Source organism: Aulostomus chinensis, chromosome 2 (assembly GCF_037954235.1).
Source record: "Aulostomus chinensis isolate RoL2024-O1b breed Wild chromosome 2, RoL_Achi_v1.0, whole genome shotgun sequence".
NCBI lineage: Eukaryota > Metazoa > Chordata > Actinopteri > Syngnathiformes > Aulostomidae > Aulostomus > Aulostomus chinensis.
Window position 1 is genome coordinate 35887725 of NC_141321.1, and position 18075 is coordinate 35905799.

The 18075-nt window shown below is 48.0% G+C and overlaps 1 protein-coding gene across 1 annotated transcript in view; it reads left to right on the forward strand.

The window, feature by feature from the left end:
- Nucleotides 1-2182: 2182 nt before the first annotated feature.
- The window catches only part of plekhg4 (pleckstrin homology and RhoGEF domain containing G4), a 50530-nt gene continuing 34637 nt past the window's right edge, over nt 2183-18075 (forward strand). Inside the window, exons 1-5 of the mRNA XM_086196410.1 lie at nt 2183-2231; nt 5231-5322; nt 15214-15411; nt 15651-17142; nt 17419-17616. Coding sequence (XP_086052536.1) covers nt 2183-2231; nt 5231-5322; nt 15214-15411; nt 15651-17142; nt 17419-17616 — 2029 coding nt within the window. The remainder of the gene's footprint in view (nt 2232-5230; nt 5323-15213; nt 15412-15650; nt 17143-17418; nt 17617-18075) is intronic.

Sequence of the window (18075 nt, forward strand, 5' to 3'; positions counted from 1 at the left end):
GCAGAGCTGAGAGCTGGCCCTTTAAGAACCCCTCCCCACTGCTCTGTCTTTGATCTGTGCTAGAGTGAGAGCAGAGCTGAGAGCTGGCCCTTTAAGAACCCCTCCCCACTGCTCTGTCTTTGATCTGTGCTAGAGTGAGAGCAGAGCTGAGAGCTGGCCCTTTCAGAACCCCTCCCCACTGCTCTGTCTCTGATCTGTGCTAGAGTGAGAGCAGAGCTGAGAGCTGGCCCTTTAAGAACCCCTCCCCCACTGCTCTGTCTTTGATCTGTGCTAGAGTGAGAGCAGAGCTGAGAGCTGGCCCTTTAAGAACCCCTCCCCACTGCTCTGTCTCTGATCTGTGCTAGAGTGAGAGCAGAGCTGAGAGCTGGCCCTTTAAGAACCCCTCCCCACTGCTCTGTCTCTGATCTGTGCTAGAGTGGAGAGAGAGGAGGAGCACCAGGACTGGAGTGAGACAAGAGGAAGAAGTCGGCATACGCTGGTCCAGAGGGACACAGAACACCATGTTCTTGGAGGGGTTTTTGTCAGGAATGCAGTGGTGTGGTTGTTAGAGCTGTGGGATGGATGGTGTAGACGTTTAATGACGGTGTAGCAGTGGTCCAGGGTGTTGCTGCCTCTGGTGGGACAGCTGATGTGCTGTTTGTACTTTGGAAGTTCCTGGTTAAGTTTCGCTCTGTTAAAGTCCCCCATAACAATAAATAGCGAGTCCGGGTGTTTTGTTTCAAAGCCGTGTAATTGCTCAGCGAGAGTTTGCAGCGCTTCACTCACGTTGGCTTGGGGGTGGAATGTAAACTCCAACCATGATGAAGGAGGAAAACTCCGGCGGCGAATAAAACGGCTTACAGTTAATGATAAGAGCGTCCAGATTCGGGCTGCAATGTTCAGACAGAACTGTGACGGATGTGCACCAACCTTCATTAATGTAAAAGCATATTCCACCACCCTAACAACTTTTCATCAGCACAGTTGGGAGAGTAATGTGTGAAAGTTTGGAAGCAATAGCATTAATGGCCTAGGAGGAGATAGATTTTGTTCGGGGAGTAAGAAAAGTCCTCATTTTGACAGTTTTGTCCAATTTGTGGACATTCTGTTGTAGACAGGTGAGGGGTCAGAGTGTAGGAATTGTTTTTTCTTGATGAGACGAGTCCAATGGTGTTGGTCCCATGTTTGTGGGACATTCCTGGGAGGAGTTATAGCGCTGTAAATTATCTAAGATTATCTTTTAGTTGTGTTGCTCCCTAGGTGGTGCTATTGACTTTTGTGGTGTTTTTGTTTTTGATTAGTGAATGTTTAGCCAGACTGGACAAGTGTGGTGAATTTCAGTGAATTTCATGCATGTTCAGGGGGTCAAATTAGATGATGCTCATATTGCGCGCTCATTGACAGCAAGAACAGTCCAGGACCAGGTTTTGAATGGTGTGAATGTGAAAACCGGCTCCGGGCCGTCTGACCCAGCTTGCCTCATGGGTGTTGGGGGGGCTGGGACACTGGTTAGTGTGTGTTTTTAGTGCTGCTAATGTGTTGCTCTGCCGAGCAAACATGATAGGGTCTTCGCCTGAAGTACCTTCAGGCTCAGGCCCTAACTCGGCCAGCCGAGCAAGAGCAGGTAAGCAGCAACGCTCCCCTGCTGGCTCTCACCTGTCCTGGGGGGGTTTTGACTGGAGTGCGTTTAAAGTAGGGAGCCTGTTTTTTTTTTTTCCTGTCCAGTTGCTGTAGATCTCGCTGCTGGCCCAACAACTCTTTGAGGGGAAACCCTTAGTCTGACACAGGGCCTGGGAAGTAACATTATTAAAATCCTCTTCTACTGCCAGTGTGTGGCAGTTCTTTACATGAAATAAAGTCTGTATAAAAACAAGTTTATATGACGTTTACGTCCTGAAAACTCATGTAAACATTGTGAATTTTAAAAATATTTTCTTTATTTCTACAACGTTCGTAAAACCCCATAAATTATATATTTACCACATTGTTTCCACATCTTAAAAAAACCCCTGAGCATTCCTGGTCTGATTTAAATCTCTGCCATCGGAGTGAGCTGTTTAGAGAGAGGGAGGGAGGGAGACAGGGAGAGGGTGGAGCTGTCTGAGCCTGCAGACTGATATTTTGTCTAACATGCTGTTTTGTCTCCTAACTTTGACTCTGTGGACTGCACTGACTGGCTTGTGAGGGGGACAGTAGTGTGGACATGGACGGTGGCTTGATGAGCGGGAGGAACATCCAGGGGTGTCGGAGCGGTGAGTTCCTTAGCAGGTTGGATGCTGAATGTCCACAAGCCTGAGATATTAGATCTTCAACCACAAGCGGCTTCATTTTATGTCTCAGTCAGTTTTGTCTCCTCTTCCTAGTCTGTTTTTTTGGCTTTTAAAGCCTTTGTTTAGGGTTTTTGTGGTCATGATGCAAGCAGATCACATGACAAAACGGACAGTATCAACAGTTGTTTGTCAGGTGAGCAAGCTCAGTAGTACCTGAGAGATCCTGGATGGAAGTTTGGAGCTTATGATCTTGTGATGTGGTCTTGTGTCTTCAGTCCAGCTGGAACAAAAACTGAACTGTTCTAGCTTTAATGAGCTGAACCACATGAAGAAACTGGAACGGAATGTGAAAACTTTGAAGGTCAGTGTCCAGAGTGTCCCAAAGGGAGAAGTGCAGCAGACGGCTGAGCGATGGCACATCAGTGTGTGTGAGCTCAGGACATTTCAGTCTCTATTTGGCACAAGTGTAGCAGCAGTCTGGTGTTGGAGGTGAAAGGTTTTACCAGAGAACCAGTGTCCCCTTCTAGTTGCTAAGCTACGTTAGCTAGCTGACATGTATGAATTAATCTGTAAAAACACGCACGCACACAGAGTGTCAGAGAGGCATGTCAGTAATGTGCTGCAGGCAGCAGAGCTGCTGCAGGTGATGGCTTGTCCAAGCTGATGGTTTGCACGACTGCAAGGTCAAAGGTCAGTAGAGTGCTACTGATTTATTGCTAATATGTAAGATTGGGGCAGAGCTGCTGCTGCTGCACCACCACCACATCTTGCCATGCACACACACGCACACACATGTAACAACAGCTGGCATCTTGTTGAAAAACCCCATCAACACTGTTCAGTGTCGTGATTAGTTCACTGGTTACTTAGGGACATCCCAGTTCCCCAGAGTCCAGGCTGCTGTATTCCAACACCAGTAGGTCCAGTTGCTGGTTTGGAGGGTTTCTCTTTGTGCATCATTGGCGTCCCCCCTGGCAGCAGAGTGCTGGAGGGGAACAATTTGTTTGCTGGGGATTTGGTCCTTGAGTAGTGACGACTAAGGGTTACCTGAGTGATGTCTGCCAGGATGCCAGCTGAAGCAGGATCATGGTGGAGCTATAGAACTGTCCCACATGGCTAAATGCTGCAGAGGAAACAGATGAAATGGATGGGTTTCTCTGGAAAACCAGACTTTTAATCTTTTGCTGGCATCAGGACACATCTGGAAACATCCAGCTTGAGCAAATGCAGTAACTTAAAGATGTTAACCTTTAGGTAGCAGGCTAGCTAACGCTGCTAACACAAGCTTGAGTGACAGGTCTGTCTCCTAACAATGTAGCCTGCAGATACATCGTCTGCACAGCTGTGAAGCTCTGATTGTGTTGTCAGAGCGCGCTCTGCTGGACAAACCCTCCAACTACTCTATTTCTAATGTACTGAAGCATCTTAAGCACTTCACATCAGCCGCCATTAAGGCTGACTGCAACATATCTGTAGCTCCTGCTGAGCCAGGATGGTCTGGTCCTACATGACTCGTCTGTTCAGGTTGATCCTCAGAGGTGTCCGGTCCAGACTGTCCTTCTCACATGGACCTTTTTGGTTGAAGTGCCTTATTGTGGATGTGGCCAGACATAGTGGCTAATGTGTCAGGGGTCCAGTCTTGTCCTGCAGTGAATGTCACACCTCCAGCCAGCGTTTGGTCTCCAGCTGTCAGCACTTTCATAGGAAGTCAGAAGCAGTGGAATTGACTAGCTCACTCTTACTGGTCCAGGTGTGTTAGACTTGTAAGTTAGCGTCATGGTGGTTTCACCAGAAGACTTGTCCTGATGCTCGATGGGGGCGAGAACTTCCAAGGTCCTCTTTAGGGTTGGGCTGTTTTATCATCTATCATCAATGTCCCCACTGTGGGATGAATAAAGCTTCATCCAATCTTATCCTGCTTGGTTCTTTTGAGATGCAAATTTGGTCTGTTTTTAACATTTTATTTTGATAATTTTGAGTCTGCTTCCTCCAAAATTCAATTCAGTTAATAATTAACATGGAGGTTTCTCCCCGGGTTTGCGTGGGTTCTCTCTGGTACTCCAGCTTCCTCCCACAGTCCAAAAACATGCAATTGGGGACGAGGCTGATTGATACTCTAAATTGACCGTAGGTGTGAGTGTGAGTGTGAATGGTTGTCTGTCTCTGTGTGTCGGCCCTGCGATGGACTGGCGACCTGTCCAGGGTGTACCCCGCCTCTCGCCCGTTGACGCTGGGATAGGCTCCAGCCCCCCCGCGACCCTGAATGTGTAGGAATAAGCGGAAGATGACGATGGATGGATGGATTAACATGGAGGTGCAGTTCAGCACAAACATGTGAACAACAGCACAGAAGCATGTGGATCACAGTCTTTATCAGGTTCACCGCTGACGTCCTGGCGCTCCAGCAGGGTCTTCTGCTCTAGGGTTCCAAGTCGTGACCTGAGAGGCAGACGTCACACACCTACCTTCAAACAGGTGGTGGTGTCATCACGCATGTTACAATGATTCAGTCTTCACCTCTGCACCACCACCACCTCTGGAGGCACCACCAGTAGCTTCTCCCAGCAGGTTGATGCATCCTCAAACAGGTCATTTCGATTCTTGCCCCATCGTCTCCACAATTGCACCTGCTGACGATGGCAGAGTGGAAAACTTTGGTGTTTTAGTGGAAACTAACCTCAGGTCAGCATTTGATGTCTGTGACTGAAGGTAGTGTCTCACCTCAGTTATTGTTTCAACACCAGATAAAAGTGGAGAACAGGCCTGCAGTGCTGGTCATGGTTTGGAGGTCATTCATCAGACCCTGCAGGTGGATGACTTCATGGTCAGAAGGATTGAGCTTCCTCCATGAATAAGGACGCGCCGATCAGGATTCTGGGCTGATAACTGATCTGTTTCTTTTTGGTTGTTGTTGTTTTTTATGTTTCTGTTCATCATATAGTGTCATTGATTTATTTTATTTTGTGAACAGTATTTTTAAGCAGGGGCGGCCCGGTGGAGCAGTGGTCCTCACTGTGACCCCCAGCAAGAAGGTTGTGGGTGGAGCCCCAGCTGCAGCACGGGGTCTTTCTGGGTGAGTCTCCATGTTCTCCCTGTTCCTGCTGGGTTCTCTCTGGTACTCCAGCTTCCTCCACAGTCCAAAGACATCAAGAGGGACCAGGTTAATCCAGACTCTAAATTGACCGTAGGCGTGGCTGGGAGAGCCAATGGTTGTCTGTCTCTATGTGTTGGCCCTGCCATGGACTGGTGACCTGTCCAGGGGGAAGGCTGCTGGGATAGGCTCCACCCCCACCACCCTCAACAGGAGAAGAGGGAGAACATGGAGGGATGGATGATGGATGGAGGGATGGGTGGGTTTTTAAGTATTAGAATGAAGAGATGAAGCGGTATCATTAACTGACAGCTGTTTATTAAATGGCAGATTTGTAGCACCAACACCTCTTTCCTGTAGCGGCCTATTTGAGCACAAGCTCTACACACACACACACACACACAATAGAAACACAAGACACACAACAATCAAAACAGTAAGTTAATAAACACTCCACCTCTGAAACATGCCAGGTGGAGAAGGCTGATGTGTGAAGGGTGGATGTACACAGTAAACACGCCACGTACTCATTAGCGTGAGAAGCCGACCCTCTAATATGTGGAGAGGTTTGTTCCTTTGGTTCCTCCCACGAGGAGCATTTCTGATGAGCTGTCGCAGACACAGACAGCTCGTCGTTGAGTGCCAATACTGACTGATTACGACTGGCAGGAGATCCCACAGACTGCATCCTTGAACCAAGTACTGAACCCCTATTTGATCCATGTGCGTGCTTCCTCTGACACGGTTTATTCTGTCACAAGGCTGATTGACACGTTAAGAGTTAAATGTGAAAAATCCTGGTAACTTGATTTTTGGTGTAAAGGCTTAGAGTTGATCAGATTTCTCTTCTTTCTGTTTTGTTTTGGGAACTTTTTGTTTTTATGTTTTTTTGTTCTCTTCTTTTGTCAATGAATGAAACAAACTAAAATAAAAAAACATCTTAAGTAAATAAACTGACATCTGATTAGTGAATATAATATTATATTGATTATATTGATCTGTTTGTGTTGTTCAATGATAAATTCACTGGTGTCAGTGAATGTTGTTTGGAAAGCAGCTCTGAGAGAGGAGAAGGGGGTGGGGCCAGGGAGGAATGACTGGGGGGGGGGGGGGGGGGGGCGTGGACTCACATGTGAGAGGTTGCTCAGTGAGTTAGACCAGAATCAGATGGCACAGGACGCAGACAAGACACACAACTCAGACACGCAAGGACACCATGGTGACAAACAGGAATTCACACCTGCTGACTACACACTGCTCACACCATGGTAAGAACACACACACACACACACACACCACAGGTTGTGTGTGTGGACGTGGCCCATTTGTTGTGGTTGGGGTGGAGCGGTTAGTGTGTGAGGTTCCAAGGTGAAGTTGTCAAACATTTGTTCTGAGGTGTGTGTATGTGTGTGTGTGAGATCCTCTCAGGTGTCAGCCTCACTCTTTCATCTCTGGGGTGCATGTAACTGCACGTCACTCGGTCAACCAACATGGCGCTAGCGTGTCTGTTGGACTGCAGCGATCCAGAAGGTGTGGGTCCTGCTGTTCTGTCCCGCTGCTCCCCCTGCAGTCTCATGTTGTCATTCAGGTTCCCTCAGGGATTCACTAGGAATCTGCTGTCAGCTTTGTGTCCACTGTGATGAGGTCACTGACCTGCCAGCTGGTTGCGGCGAGACCATTTGATAAGTCAGTAAATGTTGGTGTGTGGAGTTCATGCTGTCTTCACACACACACACACACACACACACACACACATATCAGCTGGTGTGTGTAGCGTGTTCCAGACATGCACTGATCCACTCTAACGGGACCCACACGACAGGTGCTTTACTTTTGAAGGCAGGAAGTCCTACACAGCGCTCAGTTGGTGTTGACCCATCAGAAGCCACATGTCCATTAACATGAATTGTTCACAATTTTTGGGTCTCACTGATGCAATGTGTCAGCCAGTCACAGCTCCTGATCCATTATGGGGCGGGCCTGCAATGAGTAGAGGCATTTTTTTCTGATCAACTAAGATGGCTGCCAGTAATGTGGAACCATCCAGCCGCCGCTCATGACCTCCCTTCATCAGTGACTCCTTCCCTCTGAATGCTAGAATGTTCAAGGTGATGCTTTTCCAACAGTCCAAACCTTCATAACTCCGCCCCCTGGTGGAGCTGATTCTGCTGGCTTCACTGCTGCATCATCAACATATGATTGACAGGATGTTGAAAGTGTGACTGCAGACTGAAGATTCCTCACCTGCTCATTACTTTTGTACTTGTGTGTGTGTGTGTGTGTGTGAGAGAGAGAGAGAGAGAGAGAGAGAGAGAGAGAGAGATCTGACCGCTGCTGTTCCAGTTACCCTCCCCTCTAACTACCCATCTTGTCACTGTGATTGGATGATTGATCGGTTCACCATTCTGGGGGTATCAGAATGGTGTTTGTGTTTCCATTGGAAACTCAACGAGCTCTTCCAGTTGCAGCCAGAAAGCCCAACACCCTTGGAGTGTATAAGAAACACGAGATGCTGAGCTGGGAGAACACAGTACTGGACTCTACTGTGGTCTAGCTTCATCTTCTCGAGAGGAGTGTGTGAAGAGTTCCACCCAGACGTGTTAACTGTAATGGGTTCAAGAGACACACACCTAAACATGGTACCAGGTACCATGTCTGACTGAGTGGCTCCTAGAAATTCAAAGCTGTTGCCAAAATACTTTCAAAACCTTTGGTAATACACTCTGTGTGTGTCAGGACAATAAGCAGCTGCTCTGGTGAATATTTGCCACGGTGCATGCTACAGTATGACATTTCCAGCCTTTTTTGCCTTGTGCAGTCAATTAACCTGGTACTTTATGAGGACTGTTTAATTGCCTTGTTGCTGCACTTGTGGATATAAAGACGACAGAGGAAAATTAGCCGGGTGGATAAATCTGGCATGTTTGCATTTACGTGACATGCATCCTAAATGTGTATGAGTTGGAGGGACATGTGATAACTGCATTACTGGTGACTCTTTATGTATGTTTCTGTGTTTGAGCTTGAAAACTTTTGGATATGTGACCACTGAGTAGTCACTTTGACAACTGTCAACAGGAAGTTGTTTCTTCATCACTTCCACATATTGCGATGGTTCTGTCGCTTCTTGCTGCAGGTGGTTCTTGGGACTCAGAGGAGTTGAAGACTGTTTTTGTCACAGTACCAGTGATTGAATGCGGCCGCATAGAATGTTTCTGAATGTTGGCACTCCAGTAGGTGGAAGTGTGAATCCCTTTACACACTCATGCTGAAAATACTAGTGAGTTTATTATCAGGTTTAAAAGACAGATCCAGTGTTACCACAAGACCAGACAGACCTCGAACCCGGTGTTCGACCTCCTGTTGTCACTTCAAATTCTTTTAAGATTCTGCTGTGTGTAAATGAATCCCTAATATTTAAATACTGCTGGATTCCTTGTTCCAGTTGGTGAATGTGGCGATGAACATCCTGGTAAGAGTTAAATCAGGAAGGACCGGCAGCCTTCTCCTTCGCCTGGCGCTGCAACGCCATGTCTGGACTCGCATTCCTTCCTCCCACCTGGACCTGCAGTGACTCGCCCACACCTGCAGAGACCTGTGTTGGACACACTGCTAAATCCTAGAATGTAAACAGCCCGCTCCCCCCAACACACACACACACACACACACACACACACACACACACACACACAAATAACCTCCATCAGATGCCTAAAAGCGAAGATGTAACCAGCAGCTGCTCGAGGATGATGATCATCTGTGGTGGTCCGCCCCTGGGGTCCCTGAATCAAAGACTTTATTGATGTGCTAATTCATGTGAACTTGTGACAATGGCTGCCAGCAAGATGGGGCCAGGCTGTGGTCTGAGATGGAGGAGAGACGGGAGGCGGGGCCAGGCTCTGGTTTGAGATGAGGGAGAGACGGGAGGCGGGGCCAAGCTCTGGTCTGTCAGTCAGTCATGTCAGAGCTTGTCTAGGGGCTGCTGAGATATGAGAACTCTGAGATCATGAGCAAAGCCTCTGAAGTTGCTTTCTCAAAACAATGTGTGCTGAACTTCAAGTGTTTTGTGACTCTCATGGTCATGAAAATGTTGGGTGGAGGTTACCTGAGGCAGTGAGGTCCTCGACCTGCTCTACTCGTGTCATGAGATAACGTTGTCATTTGGCGCTTTATTAGTTGTTTGTGAAAACGGGCTATACAAATAAAATTGCCTTGCCTTGCCTAGTAAGATTGACTCTACTTCATGAACAGCAGTCAGTGAGTACTGTTTTCCAGGAATGCTGGTGCTGCTGTTGTACTATTACTGTTCAGGTACATTTCAAGCATCTATTAGATGATAATATGAGATTTTATAAATTTGATCTGTGGTTTATCTAATCGGTCTTACAATTTGCCATCCTTACATTCATTGGTTGGAGTGATCCACAGTTACTGGGAAGTGGCAAGGCTTGCTAATTAGCTTGCTGGTTCAGCTGTCTGGGGTTTGTCTGTCTGTTTATCTCGCGTGACAGCACGCTTCACTAGCAGGAAGTGTCCATTGTGCCATGTGGAGTGGGACCGTCCTGCGGCGATGTTTCTGACACCTCAGTTAGGCCGCGTTCCTTCAGATTGGGAGGATTTAATGCAGAAACCTGAAGCCTGAGGTCCCCAGGCTGTCTGGGAACCCCCCCTCCCACTGCATGACACACCCACCTGAATTCAACACCCACCTCCAAAGACCAGCCCCTCAAACTGTCTGACCCACTTCAGAAGAGTTTTAAATAACACATCCACTTTATGATGTCTAGATGACACATGTTTTATCATCGAGGGAGCAGAGGGCAGAGCTCAGATTTTAAAAACACCTGAGTGTGGTGCAGCCCAGTCCAACAAACCAGGACCTCGAGGATCTGTTCAGATTATTGGTAAGTAATCAGGAGTGCGTGTGTATGTTTGTCTGTCCGCAGTGAGAAGAAGTGTGTGCAGCAGCTGAAACATGACCTGGAGGCTTGAACCGAACACCAGAACCAGGTGTTGAGTTCTGTCAGACCAGTCTGGATCAGTCGCTGGTGGACTGGAATGTTAAGTAGAACGGGATCTCTTCAGACACCAGCTTCAGTTAAAACTGAAAGACTACAGTTTTCACTGATAGTAATGTCAACGGCGACAAACCTCACCAACTCACACGTTTGCTGGGAGTGTCTCTATCCACCTCAACACGGTGGTGCGCTCGCCCTCACCGGCAGCAGTGCTCAGGTTAATTCAGCAATAGCAGGCTCTAGGATAACTTTTCCGCTGGAAGCACCGGTGCCTCTTGACAGTCAGCCTGTCAGATAATAGCATCTTTGGCTGACACATCTGCAGCTTCTACACCCGCCAGGAACTGTTTTTTCTATCAGTAGTCAGTGGATGAATCACAGCTCTCCAGGGAGAGATGCTGCTACCATTGTCTCAATTTATTAGAACCAGCAGAACCTGAGAGATTGGATTGTTTCATCAGCAAAGGCTCCATTTGGCTGATTAAACAACCGCCCACAGCAGATACCACGACCACCGTCTAGAGCTGCTGCCACCGTCCAGAACCAACACATTCAAATCCTGACAGACCACTTGTTTGTTTGCATTTGGTCAAACTCGCCATCTCGGGATGTTTGTGGTTGAAGTGCTTTGAAAACTGAACACAGATTTGTTACAACACTGCTGTCTTGTTGACAATGAATGATAACTCAGAAACCTGAGTGTCATGATTGATGACCAGCTGACCTTTAAGGTTCATGTGGCCTCAGTTTCTCGGTCTTGCCGTTATGCCCTCTACAACATCAGGAAGATCAGACCCTTCCTGACCCAACAGACCACACAGATTCTGGTTCAGGCTTCTCGCCCACTACGCTCTGCATGCCAAAGACGCCTGGTGCTTCCAGCCCAGCGCTGCTCCAGATCTCTAGCCAGACTCTTCTCTTCTGTTGTTCCCAAATGGTGGAACGAACTACCGAACTCTGTGCGTTCTGCTGAGTCCCTTTCTACTTTTAAGAGACAATTGAAGACTCAATTGTTCAGAGAGCACCGAGGCACTGAACCTGACTCTTCTCCTCTTTGTGGTAGAATCAGTCAGAGGGTCCAAGACCCAGCACTTAGTGACTATGTAGCACTAACTGGGTTGTGTGATGTTGTATGTCTGTTATATAAAAAAAAAGGGAGGGGGCGACACTTCTTCTGCCACTAGATGGCAGTACCTGTGACCAAATCACAACTGAAGCACTTTTGCGCTTCCTATGGACTTTTCCTTAATTAAGTCTAAATTCTTGCTTGTGTTGTACGTCGCTTTGGACAAAAGCGTCTGCTAAATGAAATTGTAGAATTGTAGAATTGTAGAATGAATCCCTGGAAGGGGAGGAGTCAGACTGAGGTCCGGCAGTGTTGTCGCTATAGTAATGGAAACATGGTGTTCCTCAGACGTGTTGGTCCAGTTTGTCTGGTTGTCAACAGTCAATAAACACACCCAGCATTTCCTCTTGGATGCTGTTGCACTTGCAGCGTCCCACCCAATCAGTGGCAGGACCCAGTGGGGGTACTGCAGTACAACGTGGTTTCTGGTACATTTGAAGTTGTTGAGTGCTGAGTTGGATTCCTGTTTCTGCTTTATAACATATGACTTGTATCCTCAGCAGTTCCCAGTCTGAGGCCATGGTCCTGGCCTACCCACTCCTGGTCGGGGGGGGGGGGGGGTCCTACCTCAGGTGGAGGAGTTTAAGTATCTCGGGATCTTGTTCACGAGTGAGGGTAGGATGGAGAGGGAGATTGACAGGTTGATTGGCGTGGCGTCCACAGTGATGCGGGTGCTAAAGCAGTCCGTTGTGGTAAAGAGGGAGCTGAGCCAAACGGTGAAGCTCTCGATTTACCAGTCAGTCTACGTTCCAACCCTCACCTGTGGTCATGAGCTCTGGGTAATGACCGAAAGAACAAGATCCTGAATACAAGCGGCCGAAATGAGTTTCCTCCTCAGGGAGGCTGGGCTGAGAAGCTCAGTCACTCAGGAGGGACTCAGAGTAGAGCTGCTGCTCCTTCAAGTAGAGGAGTCAGTGGAGGTGGTTCAGGCCTCTGGTGAGGACGCCTTCCTCGGGAGGTGTTCCAGGCATGTCTGACCAGGAGGAGGCCTCGAGGCCGACCCAGGACACGCTGGAGGGATTATATCTCTTGGCTGGCCTGGGAACGCCTCAGGATTCCCCCGGAAGAGCTGGTGGAAGTGGCTGGGGAGAGGACAGTCTGGGCTTCCTTGCTGAGGCTGAGGCCCCATGACCCCGACCAACTGGATAAGCAGAGGACAATAAAGACGAAGATGAAGACTTGAATCTACCGTCTGACTATGTTGACCTCTGTTTTGACCTTGCATTTGACCTTAAACTGAAGAAATGACATGGAAACTCATTGGGGTATAAAGTGACTGAAGTAATGAAGTTATTGTTTCGTGGGCTTTGCTGACTTGGTGCTGTGACAGGAATTGTCCAAGTTGGTTGGTCCTCCTTCTCTTGGACTCACAGACCCATTCTCAACAAAGACCCTCCCTGACAACAATGTGCTAGCGTGTGTGGCCGCGTCTCTGTGTGAGCAGACTGACAGCTCTCAGTGGTGGTCCAGTGCAGAACTGCAGGGTTCTGGCAGGAGTGATTAATGGCACCGTTGGTTCCAGTATTGGAGCAGACGGGGACTTGGTGAACAATATACTGACATCTGCTGGGATTCAATTAAGTTTTATTTATTGAGTGTCATATCACAGGGTTCTGATCTCATGAAACCATACAAACGGAGTAGGTCACAATCTTTAAGGTGATTTATTTCAAAGAAACACACATTGTTTCATTACAAACCAGAGCTGAGACAAAAAATACTTAAATGGGTGTGCAGCCATTCTCCTAAACCAGTTAGTGTGTGAGGCGGATGGTCGTGGAGGCTTCGATACACAACAACAAACAATAACAACAATAGCTGCAACATCTACAACCCCCACAACATACCTGAGCATAATGTGAGTGTTATCATGCCAGTATTAATACAACATTTGGTTGAATGCCTGAAGACGCTGCATCGCTGATCTCATGATCTCAGGATGGGTTATGGTGCCTTTCAGCGGTTGCCGTCACCTGATCTAACAACCGACCGCTAAAATTGGCCTCGTTGCTACTTTTGGCTGCCAGCTGTTGTGTGTGTGAATCCTCTGGCTGAGTCACATCTAGGATCACATGACCAGCTGCTGCCTCTGCAGCTCATAACCACCTTCCCACAAAAACCATAAGAACATCTACAGGTACTTCTGCATCAAGTATCATCCCGACATATATGTCCTACCTGCCAAACCTGCCAGGGCATGGCCTCAGTGGCTGGCTAGAACTTGTGCTTAGTGTTTCTCTAAGAACAAACATGATGATGATGATAAGAAGCATTTTGGTTGTGTATAAAGGCGGAACTTTTTGTCTGAGTGACATCTCTAACCCGCTCAGTCGTAATTGTCTTACATGGCTGTTCTCGCTGTGTTCTGGCATGAGCAGCTTCAGTCTTGTGTCGTCCTTTAACCTCAAATTTCAATGTTGATTGACAGCTTGAATCTATTTTCTTCAGTTTCAATTGAACAATCAAAACTGTCTCCATCATCAAGGGAGCAGACCGCTTTGTGACCTGGTAGCCAGTGTTTGCCACCTCTCAGGGAGGCGGAGCTCATTGAGTGATCTGAAGGGTTCCTTGAATATTGTCTCAATTAAAGTGATGATGCTCAATAAATTGAGTCAAATATTCAGCTAAAACAAGTATGATTGTTAAATTTGTCAGTAGCATTTCCATCAGCACGTCTGACTAGATCCGTCCAGTCTCGTGTTGTGTTGGCCCCACAGCCACAACTCCCATGCTGATAATGTCGGGTGTTTTTAATCTGCAAGGCGGTGCTAATATCTGATAGCATGCTCTGTAACCTACATAACTGAGGAGCTTGTTGCTACAATGAGACAATTTGAGCCACCACTCGGCTCATCACCATACCAGAAATTTAGTAGTCGATACCAATACCACTTAAATTCCACAATAGTCTATACCTCGGTAAAAATAAAAAATAAACAATAAATCCCCTGCAGTTCAACATACACTCCTTTATTTGAACCAAGTGAACAACAAACAATATTGTTGGACTTCAAATGCACTCACCTTGAATTCTACCCCTCGCCGTGGTACGGTGACGGCATTTTTAGCATATTGGTATTTGCGGATCAATAAGTAATCCCTCATCAACAGCCTCAAATCCAGAGTATTTCCATACGCGACTTTTGGTGTTTTTCTTCTCAATTAACTGAGGGGCAGCTGTCGCTGTCGTTGACGACCCAGATGCGTGTGCCTCCGCCATGTTGCATGTTGTTCTTCTTAGCAGGGTAGTCAGTCACATGATCAGCACCGTGGGAGGGTTGCCAGATAATCGCTCATTTACAGCCAAAAAACAATGCTAAAGAAGCGGCCAGATCTGGCTCCTCAGTACCAACGGTACTTCGGGTATTCTAGAAAAGTCAGTACCGTCACATTTTCAGAATCTTAGTACCGACTTGGTACCGAAGTATTGGTTCTTGTGACAAGCCTAGCCACCACAAATCAATCAGGCAAGTTATGGCTAACATCAGGGCTGGTCCAGATGTCCACCAACTGGTGGTAGAATGACGTTCCTGACAGTAACAGAGTCAGCGAGTAATCAGGATAATAGCAGTTCAGAGAAACACTGCACTCACCAACGTGATGGACACGATGGCCCGGCGAGGAGTCGACTGCTCCACTGACACACACTGCTGGAAACCAGAGGTCAAGCGTATGAACGTATGCTGGCAGCATTGCACTTTGATCTCTTTCTGTCCTTTTTCTTCTCAGGACTCTGAATCTTTAGACCGGTGCTTGCAGAAGGCACTGTCATCCATCTACCCGCCTTTCCAGGCAACATCTGCAACTGTCCTCTGCCAGGCCCTGAAGGTGGTGGACAGCTGCTACCGCGGAGACGGTCTCCACTACCTGATCCACTTCCTGCTGCCTACAAAGCAGTTCCTAGAAAATCTCCAGCAAGATGCATGTGTGAGTGTCCCCACCTGTCCATGTCTGTCCTCCTGACTCTCCCTGTCTAGTGTCCAGGTATAAGCATACACGCATTGCTCAGCAGCAGTCAGGACAAGTGTGTGTGTGTGTGTGTGTGTGTGTGTGTGTGTGTGTGTGTGTGTGTGTGAGACAACGTTTTGTTTCTAACAGGACCACCTGAAGCCTCCACACATTCTGTCAACTCTCTGTTAATTTGACTGCTCCCTCCTCTCCCCCAGGCTCAGTATTGTGGTCTCCAGTTCCATCATCAGGGCTGGCCTTTGTGCATCCATGACAAGATAGTCATCCAGCTCTGTCCTCTGGACCAGCATCTTCTCTGTCCAGGAGACTTCTACCTGCTGGCTTCTCTTACTCCTCCTCCCCACCCACACAGTGCCTCCTGCAGGAGCGGTGTGGCATCCTCGCCCTGCCTGCTGGTGTGCAGCGTGACGTCCAGTGGTCATGATGTGGAGCAGCAGCAGGTGCCAAAGTTAGCTCTGCCATCTGTCTTCAGCATGGCCTGGCTTGACACTGTCAATGGGGAAAGGGAGGAGCGAGGAGTGTCCAAGCTGGACCGCTGCCTCCTTTCCACCCAGGGAGACGTCTTCAGGGTCCCCTGGGAGGACCTGGTCTACCCACAGTTCATCAGCCGGTCCAGAACTGCCCTCAAGGAGGACATGGAGCATAAGTCCACCATTAAGGAAAGGGAAATGTTCATCCACACATCACATGAATCCTGTAGAGATTCTGATTTAAAGCCCCTCCCACCATCTACAAAATCTGACCAATCAGCAGTGAGCAGTGAGGGTGACGAGTCTGAGGGCGAGTACGTGGAGCTGGCAGAGCTCCCGCTGCCTCTCTTCTCCCCACAGAGAGGGTCCTTAACCCAGTCCATCAGCCTGCAGCACAGACACACACACTCTGCTTCTGCTGCCCACTCTCCTGAACCTCCTCACACACACACCTGGACACGTGGGCACAGTCGCCTGCGGCACGACTCCTTTGGACGGGTTGTCCTCACCCCTGTGTCCTCTGCTCCTACGGATGGGGAAGGAACCAGCCGCCTGTCAGAGGAGGAGGAGGAGGAGGAGCTAACAGAAGGTACTGGTTCAATAGTTAGGCTGAGCTTAAACACTCAACTGGAAAACTGTACAGAACAGAGGGAGGAAGAGGAGGAAACAGAGAAAGCGGGGGAGGTGAAGAGGCGAGAAGACAAGGTGCAGCAGGAGGCAGAGACAGGGTACAGGAGAGATGACAACACCCTGGACGGAAAAGAAATGGAGGAGGAAAGTGAAGAGACAGTGGGTTATGAGGGGGGTGAGTTTGAAGAGGAAAGGACAGAGGATGTGGAGGAGGTACGGGTCATCATGATGGAGCAGAGTCAAGCAAGTAGGGAGGACGAGGATGAAGGAGATGAGCGTGTGATAGGGGGAGGAGGAATAGACGAGGTAGAGAGAGTTGGACGGATGTACAAAAAAATGGATTCTCATTCAAACACACTGACTGAGGACTTTTACTCTGAAAATCATACCAAACACACTCAAGCTGAGAACTCTTATTCTGAGAATAAAGACCCAAATACTGTCTCCGAGGGATCCATCTCAGTGAATGTCTCCAAAGCTGTGATGGAGCCAGGTTCAGTTCGAAATAAATACCAGGAGAGTGGATGGGCGGAGGAAGAGGAAGAGGACCAGGTTGGTGGAGGAAAAACTGGAGAGCTTCAGACTGAAGGTAAAGAATCACATTTGTCTTCTGTCCTCTTCTCAAACCTTCTGTTTTGTCAAGTGTCTCCCCCTCCTCTGATTGGCTACATGCATCCTCTTTGTTCCTGTCTTCCTCATCAACCTCTAGTCTGGTTGCTGGATCTGTTGGGCCACCTATAGGAGGCTGCAGTCAAAGGGAGACACCTGTGTCTCTGGTGTTCCATATGGGCTTCCGAGGGACGGCTGAGACTAAAACTTTGACCTGACAAGTATAGAAGAATACACTTGTGTCGTCTCTCTACAGGTGGACACTTGGAGACATCTCCTTCCCTTTCAGTCATCATCACATCTTCTGGTCGCTGTCCAACAGAGCCAGAACAACTAACAGACTCTTCAGGGCCGTACCAATCAGCTGCCATCACAGTCCCAACACGACTGTCTCTGTCATCCCAGTCCAGATTCAGCCGGGTGCTGCTGGTGTCCGGAGCTCTGTGTCTACCTGGTAAAAAAAACCTGTGAATGTGTTTGACTCACTGCATGTGCGTACATTTGTTTCTACCTGGAGAGGATGACGACTTGGACAAGGACATCCTGTTGGCGTAGCATCTATTGAGGGTTTTTGGCTGCTGGGTTTTGGCGCTGACAAGCCGGATGCTACTGGTTTAGGTTACTATTTTCTTCAGTGTGAAACCATCTTGACCAGTGGTTCTAAAACTGTGATACATATATGGGCTCCCTCTAGTGGTGCACACAGGAATTCCAGAAATATTTTTTGAAATTGAAACCAGATGAACAAATGTTTGAAAATAGAATACTATCAAAAGAGTGTATCATCTTTAATTAAGGTGTGTCAACCAAAATGTAAGTCATAATAGCTTTTGTCTCTTTTGTAATGTTTCTGTGTCAGAGGCTACGTGGTCACTGTTGTTCATGTTGCATGCAGCCATGACACTTGCTGCTG